General features: G+C 34.6%; 1 protein-coding gene across 1 annotated transcript in view; it reads right to left on the reverse strand.

Annotated features, from left to right (window-relative positions):
• The window catches only part of LOC109819493, an 8,912-nt gene continuing 935 nt past the window's right edge, over positions 1,187 to 9,163 (reverse strand). The window contains exons 1-5 of the mRNA XM_020385233.1: positions 9,051 to 9,163; positions 8,776 to 8,864; positions 8,578 to 8,689; positions 1,822 to 1,874; positions 1,187 to 1,727 (exon numbers count right to left, since the gene is read on the reverse strand). The exon at positions 9,051 to 9,163 is cut by the window's right edge and continues 935 nt beyond it. Coding sequence (XP_020240822.1) covers positions 1,569 to 1,727; positions 1,822 to 1,874; positions 8,578 to 8,689; positions 8,776 to 8,864; positions 9,051 to 9,163 — 526 coding nt within the window. The 3' untranslated portion in view covers positions 1,187 to 1,568. The remainder of the gene's footprint in view (positions 1,728 to 1,821; positions 1,875 to 8,577; positions 8,690 to 8,775; positions 8,865 to 9,050) is intronic.

The raw sequence follows: 9,163 nt of genomic DNA on the forward strand, positions 1-9,163 counted from the left end.
GGCCTACTAACAGCCATGGGGGCTGAAAGCGTCGGTTGGGGCAATTAAGCTGGAATATTTGGGTTGGCTTGTTGCTTAATTTTTATTTTGGTGCCAGGGTGGCAAACTGGCAATGGATCTTGGATTATATTAATTTTTTTTTTTTTTTTTGCCTCCCCATCTGTCGTATTTGAAAGCGTCTCCGCATCTGACGGCTACCAAGAAAAGCATGTACAATAACATATGAAAGCAAAGCTTAAAGCAAACAGTTCCCATTTGGCACCAACTCAAAACCGGTGACGTTCTCATATTCATCGCATCAACTCGAAGAAATAGTAAAACAGCTGCGTTTGGTTAGTGTGTTTGTCTTGTTTTCGTTTTGTTTTAAAAAAAAATGCCAAACGTGTTTGGGAACCGCTCCGTTTTTCAGTCCAAAACTCCAATAAGACCAAACTTTCAACGGGTTTCTGAAAACAACGAAGAGGTGTTTAAGGGCCGCTGTTTTCATTTCCCCAAATCATCATCGCCCAAAACCCACATCGTCTTCGCCGATTCCGTTCGTCGTGGTCGCCGATTCCGTTCGTCGTGTTCGTCGATTCCGTTGCGGTGGTGCTAAACCCCTCGTCGTGCAAAACCACACTCTTCGTCGATCCAGGCGTCCGCGGCTCCAGAGCAGTGTTCGCGCTCAGGCGAGTCGCGTCGGTCCAATCCCAAATCCTCGTCACGTCGACGGCCTTGCAGCAGCATATCACACGTCGTGGTGTCGCCAATGCTTCAGATTGATGCCTGCTCGTCACGTCTCGTGGTCGTCGCGCAGCTCGATCTGACTTCCGCCGTCGCCGTCGCTTCCGGATCTCGTTGCCGTCTCCTGTAGATCCCGTCGCCGGTCATCTCAACGCACTGTAAGCGTTATTTTTGCCTGGTCTGATTATTTTTTTTTTTTTTGCTGAATATATGAATTGTTTTAGAATTTAATGGCTCCTCTCATGTTCTGATTATCAACTATTGCAAATATTTCTCATGTTCTGATTATCAAAACCACAAGGGCGTTTTCAAAACAACTTTGGAGAAAAAACCAAACACCAATGTGTTTTTCTAGAAAAACACAACAAAAACACCTTGGTAGCCAAACAAACCTGTCTAGTTAATCAGATTAAAACTCATTCAGCACACAGAACAACCCGAGCATCACGTACGCTCTCAAAAATAGTCCGGAAGGCATCGTAACCAAATATAAATCACTAAAACTCGTAAGCATAAACAGATTTTACCGTCTACCAATCAGCAAAATTGGAACTGACAACAGCTGTGATTGCAGATAAACTGTAGTTATCATTCCTACAGATGCCTACACCTTAAACCAATAACACGAAAGATTGAAAAAATTACACTCATCAACCTCTTGTACGGGGAACATTTTATAGATAGAGCAGGTCGAAACATAATCTGCTGTCTCCACGGGCATTCCGCTGTGTGATGAATACTTCCTCAGAATGTGGATCATATAGAACTTTGGGAGGCCATGTATTCTGCCTACCAAAATTCCCAAAGGAGCACCATCTATCGATCGAGAGTTGAAGATAAAATCATCAGCACTTGTAATCAGGAACCTTGTACTCAGGGACATCTCTTAGACCTAATTTTGACAGCACAAAGCAGTAAGAGTCCCAGTCTGTTCTTCGGAGGTACTTGAGGAGTTTCTTCCTTCTCTGGACCATCTCACTCAGCCCTTTTCGGGAATGCTTGTCCTGCCAACGAAAAGTGTGAAACTCATCGTTAATAGAAGTATAAAGATAACATTAAAGAAAATAATTCGTGAAATAATAATACAAGAATTTATACCTTCTTGTGTAAAACTGATGACAGATGCTTAATTTTGGTTGTTAGTTGAGCAACTGCACAGAAAAGACAGAATTTGCTGAACTATTATTCAGTGAGAATGATTCGACAAGGCAGTCAAGAAACATGCTACATAACCATTGAAGTAGAAAAGGAACTTTAGGATGACAACTAGCTTAGGAATGGCTAAAGTTGAAAAGAAATAGCAACACATGCAAAGGTAGAAACCGAATGAGACATAATATATTGAACCTAGAATCTACTGATAGCAATAACCAGTGCCCATAATTAACTAAAATTGAAGAACCTTAAACGTCGAGCAGACATCAAGATGTTGCATAGAAGAGAAAAAAGTACTTGATACATGAGAGCTTAACTGTGGATTCCACAGAAGTTTGAACATGCACGAGATGATGAGAGACTTATAAGAAGAACAAGTGTCCTGGAATTCTTTCAGGTCCAGGTTCTGATATGTTAACGATGAGAGACCATACAACTAATATGTTAACGATGGTTTCTTTCAGGTCCAGTTTCTGATAAAATGGACCTTGCTACAAATGGTGCAACTCATCCCAACGAGGGGGGGGGGGGGGGGGGGATTATCAGAGTGTCTGCATAGAGTTGCCACTTAGCAACTGCTTTAAATTAAATCTTGAGATACCTCAAGATAACATAATCATAGTCAAATTATTTGGCATATCGTCAGGAAGTGGGTCCATTCTGCAATTTATTTCAGGTGGGAGACCATAAAAATGACAACAAAACTACATGGGAACAAGAAATAGGCGAGTTTCGACAAGCGAATTCAGCCAAGGGAAAGAATGGCCACACGTAAACATGCTCTTTACGATACGACACAGCGAAAGATTTGAAAAAGAGTCAACCGGTTCCTTTCAGAACGAGCCAAAAGAAGACTTCGGTTGATACATTTCACAGAGGTTTAAGACGCACCATTAGAAGTCAGTACAGGAACTGTGGCTATTCTTAAGGAGCTATTATTGCTAACTCAAGGCTTAATGGAAAACTATTATTGAATAAAATCAGGAGGAAAAACACATAGTAAAAGGTTATTAGAAGATTATCAACTGTTTCCTTTCAGAATGAGCAAAAAGAAGACTTCAGTCAGTACATTTGACAGAGTTTAAGGCATGCCATTAGAAGTACAGGAACTGTGGTTACTCTTAAGGACATTTTATTGCTAACCCAAGGCTTATTGGCAAGAGCTATTATTTAATAAAATATGGAGGGAAACCCACAGTAAAAGGTCGTTAGTAGGATTCAAGACGATTCATAGGCAAGGTGAAATAGGAATGTAGAACTAGTGAGAGCTTAAGTGTACAAATTGTGGGATCAACAAGTTAAGGCCAATTTGATTTTCAGCTGCAGAGTTGATATTAAAGTGCGATAGCATAAAATATAGGAGTTCCCACAATTTATTCTTTTCCCAATTTGATTTATTTTTACATAGTTTCAAATTTTACCTCACGGGAAACCGCGCCTAATCGCTTGGAAGACAGTGTAATCTTGACAATTTCTTTTAGCTGATGGCATCCCAATTAATTTTCTTCAAGGACAAAATTATATCATAGTTGAAAATTGTACAAATATTACTATCCATCAGATCCAGATCTAGGATAAATTGGTACTTATCTTGCACTTCAGAAATCGTTTGTCCATGTATCAAATGGTTGAAAAATGAACCATTTTTGGACGCTACAGCTGAATAAACTTCGTCATTCATGACTTAGAAGTTCTTAAAGTACATGTTTCAAGGCACGTAGATAATGCAGTGGGTTGTTAATTTGGGATGAGCAAGCTCATGGATCATGAATGTCTTTGGTTCCATAAGAGAAAAATATTCATTTTGAGTATGTATACAATAATTGTTTCTGAAAGAAAAAGAACATACCAGATCGTCTCATTTCAGAACAAAAGGAGAAAATATAGAAGCAGAGGAAAAGAAACCATGGTGGTGGTGGTGATCATGAGACTAGTAAAACCAAACGAATACCCGACAAATAAAGTAAGCCACTGAGAATTACAAGGAAAACTCGTACAGAAGCTTAGAAGATGCACTTTTAGAGATCCAAATCCATAACTAGTCTCACTCAGATATTCCACCCTCCCAAACCATATCCCTTTTTGGCTAGTAAGCACCCCAAAAACTCTGTAATTGAAAGATATCTTACAAATAACCCATATATTTTGGTCCACAGTATATTAGATAATACCTAACTGCAATCATGTGTCTTTCCCTAACTATACATTTGGCAAGTAATATTTACATATCCATTTCAGAATAAATTAACTTGAGCAGAGACAACTTAGAACAGTATAATAGTATTTTCACATTCTAGACTAAATTCTCACACTTCAATAATGTCATATTCACCAGTTTCCACTAGAATGAAGTTTTCAAAGCTTAAATGGAAAAAATAAGAAACTAAATTCTATTATTTTGGACTGCCTAGTAGAACTCTTACCATCAGAGATTAAAACAGTGCAGGCCATACAGTAGGATAAAAGCCACCAAAACTTACCAAACCAAAGGGTAAGAGTAAATGAGAGCTGATTTTCATTAATAAGATGAAACTTGCAGCAAAAAGAATTATTCTTCTCAGGAGAAGGAAAAAAAAGTTATATAATAAAGGTAAATGACAAAAAAGATCTATTTAACTAACAAAGACTAGCATATAATTTCATTCCACAAATTTAAGAAACACAAATACAGTGACGATTTCATTAGCATGAATCCTGAGAGGAATATGGAGTCAAGAAAGGAAACTAAATGGGGAAGCACGACAAGTACTATATGAGGGTTTCCATACTTCTAATTTAGAGTAATGGGGGAAATTGTTGGATGTTAGCTGGTTGCCTTGCAAATAAATGCTTGTGATGTCAATATTTAATATCTCAGAGTAATTGTAGATACACTTTATATAGTTAGTTATGTCATATGTTTTAGTTATACTAGATGGAATGCACATGCACTGCACATGGTCAAATATTACAATTATTTACTTTAAGTTTATTTATTTACTATAACATGGTTGCAAAAAGCTTTATAATTATCATAATATACTAAATATTTTTAGATATTTCCATGCGTGGTTTTAATATTTTGTCTTCCAAAGAAATAGTGATGTTTAAAGCCTTAAATATTAATAATTTTAAAATTAATTAGTAATTTGAATGTATAATTTCAAAATATTAATGATGTAAGGGACCAATACAGAAAAACCTATTATTATTAATAAAAAAATAAATTCTTGAATTCATCAAAGAAAAATGATAGGTTTTATTTAGTCATTAAGGATTTAATTCAGTTCTAAACAAATCACTTCCACCTGTTGTCTACTTCCACTTGTTTACTTCTATCTGTTGTTTATCAGGCGACCAAGTATTATAGATATTCAAGAACTTTTTTCTGGAATTTTCTATGTTAGAATATACAAATTCCATCAAGAAAGAAAATATAAATTATGTGATCAATTCTAAAATCTGATGTTGTCCTCTTTTTACATCTTCCCAACTACTAATTAATCTGTCAAAGCAATTACTTTTTAGTTTTAAAAAATTATAAAATATATCTGAGAATGATCTATACATATTATGCGCTCATTGAGAATGATCTATACATATTATGCGCTCATATTAATTGTATTCTAGCAAAATAATTCATATCTATCCAATGTCAAACAACATCCAAAAATTTAGCTTAAGGAGTTAGAAGAATACAATATCTGCAATAATACTCATATCCAGACTAGGAGCTTCATAAACTTATAAGAAGGTGAGCAATATAAAATGACGACTAAATTTATTTTTGTCAAATAATTTATTATAAATCATGAAAGACAAGAGGAATCAGAAGGATCATATACCCATCCCAAATAACTATTAAATTTCTCTCGGAGATTCTCGTGTAGCAAAAGATTTTCAGAGTTGATGTGTAGGATAAATTTAAGGACAAATAACCCAAACCAATTCATTGAGTGATAGACTTGGTATAAACTTCATTCGTGTAAAATTGATGTCACATGTAACTTAAGTTATGTTTTTGTTTAAGGTTTAATTTTAGAAAACTCCCCCTCAACTATGGAGGGGATATCAATCCCCCCTTCTCCCCTACCCCCTCACCTCCCTAACTATTTAAAACTAAGTAAATCTCCGAAAAATTTTGGATGTTTTGTAGATAATCTATCTCAACTTAAAAAATTTGATTTTAACCACTGTGAACTTTTCTCACTTAAAGCTAACCTCTCAAAACTAATATCATTGAGTCTTATCTATTTTGTGACAAGTACTTAACTTGGAAGGACAAAAATATCAATCAATCATAAAAGAATTACCTTAGTTTTTGCCAGATGAAAGAAAAAGAGGTGATAGAGGGAAAAGGAATTGTAAATTGATTGTGGTTTTTTTATTATCAGTTGAGGGTTTCTTTTTAATTAAAATTGCTTTCTTCAATAGGATATTTTGTCCAAATCACATATTAAAGTAACTATGTTAAAGAGGTTTGTTGATAAAGGTGTAAAAGATTAGGAGAGTTTTTTATGAGACGCTCTATAGTTGAGAGGTGTTTTCTAAAATTGCGCCAAATTTGAGAGGGGTTATCTATAACAACCCCCCCACCCCCACCACCACCACCATTGTAAGGGGTTTTCTCAAATTCAATCACTTGAGTGGTTTTTTTTAAGACAATCCCTATAGTTGAGAGAGTTTTTAAAAATTTAACTCTTCTTTTAAATATGACTTATTCAAAATTTGTCCCTCAAAATTCTAATAATTTAATATTAGTCCCTAAAATTATGAGCAATTTCAAAATTTTGAGGGAATAACATAGAATTATTGGATATTTAAAATGAAGGAACTAATATCTAGATAACCTTTACATATTTGCTCTTATAGGCATTCTATTAAATATTGGTCGATATATTGCTATATCGGCCAATATATAGGGTTAAAGACTTTATCTCAGTAATATTTTATATTTTTTTCTTTTGTTTGGTGATTTGTTTGATATATCGACCATTATTAAAAATATGGCTGATATATCCCTTTGAAGATATCGAGAGAATCATGTCATTTTTAATTTGATTGCGGGCTCAGATTTGGATCGTGTTTGGGAAGCAAAATCGAAACTTACAAAACCCACAAAGACCATAATTCTTCTCACAAATCTCTCCACTCTCGACTCTCCCGCATCTTAAGCATTTATCTTGATACAAATTCTTATGTTTAAAATTCATTAATATGTTAGATATTACAGTGTCATGTCATGTATGAATATTATCTCATATGACACCCAGTATTATATACATATCCCTGATTTTTACAATCCGATATCATGAATTTTATTTGTTTAATATTTATATGATGTCCAACACTTTGTGGTAGTCCTTCGAAAGCCTCTTCTAAAATTTTCTAAGCGAAGTATATAATTTCAAGAAATAATTCAAAAACTTAAGACTCGTTCAAAATATGATGCTTTAATTTTTCCACATCTCCTTTATTATATAAATATAAGCTAAGCATCTGGCCTCATATTGTATGATGAATATTATTTATCAGTGGGATCATATACTATTGTTTGTGAATAACAAAGGTTCCAAATCTTTTATAGGCTTCATTGAACTTAAATACCTTATAGTTTACCAAAATTATACTTATATACCTCCACGTGTATCTTGTTGTATTTTTTTTATTTTAGATAACATATCTTGCTACACTTAAATATCATAATGTTTTCTAAAATTTTATGTTTGTACATTTTGTCCTGTTACCTAAACATAAGAATGCTCTTTGTAATTTTCCTATATGAGTTTCATGGTATAATTTTAGGTCAATTCTATATTTTTTACTCTTTCCATAAATATTTTATTAACGTGCAATTATCTATTAATATATTATTATACACTACTAATAATTAATATGATGTAGAGTTTTATAATAACGTTGGAAGTTTTAGGGACCAAATTATACAAACTCAAAATGACATATAATATAATTAATTAACAATAATAACTAATTTAGTTTAGTTAGTATTAGAATGTAAAATCAAAAATGAATAGGAGTAATATAGTCATTGGAAAGTTTTTCCATAACTCCCTCTTTTAAAGGGAGTACGATTTTTACTTCTGATTCTTATCCTAGTTACAAGGCTGATTAGCATGGTCATATGCTTATACCAATGAAACTTGATTATCAAATAATTATTGCAGCAATAGCAAGCCAAACTGCAAGCATGTAAATCAGAAACAAGCTTAGAAGAATACTGAGCTCAAGTTGTTTGAGAAGAACCTGCACCAAGTTGAGAAGAATATTGAACTAAAGTTGTTTGGCAAGAGCTTCCGCTTAATGTTGAACAACGAAATTCATGAGTAATAAACTTTAATAGCTCTGATCTGCTGAATCTACATCCATATGATAGGTTGTACAGGTGGGATGTTAAACTTCAATATTATTTAATTGTGTTATCTTACTGAGGTGCCTTCACACACTTATCATTTCTTCCTTGTGGATGTTCCCTTTCACTCCATACCGGGAGTTACAAACATCAAAGTCTATGCTAACATGCTTTGCAGTGCCTAACTATCACTTAGCGGTTTCCTGCTACCAAAATATGGAAGTGTACAAAAGCTTTTGAAATTAAACCTTAACGCTGTCCCTCCATTGGCTAGTTTAAGAACTTCTCATTAGTAATTTTAAGCAATATTATACGGAAGAATATTATTTATCCAAAAGTTGAGCTCATACCCTGAACACGTGCAGACCCGCAATCCGACTCAGACATCTTAAATTCATCCCGAACTTTCTTGAGCTCCAACTTCATCTTCTCAGCTGACGACATGTGATCGGGATGGAAGTACTGCAATAAAAACCATCCAAGTTAAATCATACCCACCAACTGATATACTGACACAACAAAATTCAACAGAAGCAATCATTACATACATTTTCCAAGAGATGCTCCTGCGGCTTCTTAAACATAAAGCTCGGTGTCATCGACATACCAATGTTCGTCAATATCGACACTCTCTGCACTGATCACAACACAAACCCAAATAAGAACCCAAGATAATACTCACTTCTACATCCATATGAACTCATAAAAGGGAATATCGACATTCTCTGCACTGATCAAACACAACACAAACCCAAATAAGAACCCAAGATCATAAGCACTTCTACATCCATATGAACTCATAAAAGGGACTCAAGAAGATTACTGTTAGACATTTTAGTACTCTCAACATCTGCAAGCCTCATCAAACTCCTCCTCAAACTACTAAACGAGACCATCCTTGACTCCAACTCCTTATCCTCCAGCTCCCGCAGCTTC

The sequence above is a fragment of the Asparagus officinalis genome, chromosome 8, assembly GCF_001876935.1.
Source record: "Asparagus officinalis chromosome 8, Aspof.V1, whole genome shotgun sequence".
Lineage (NCBI taxonomy): Eukaryota > Viridiplantae > Streptophyta > Magnoliopsida > Asparagales > Asparagaceae > Asparagus > Asparagus officinalis.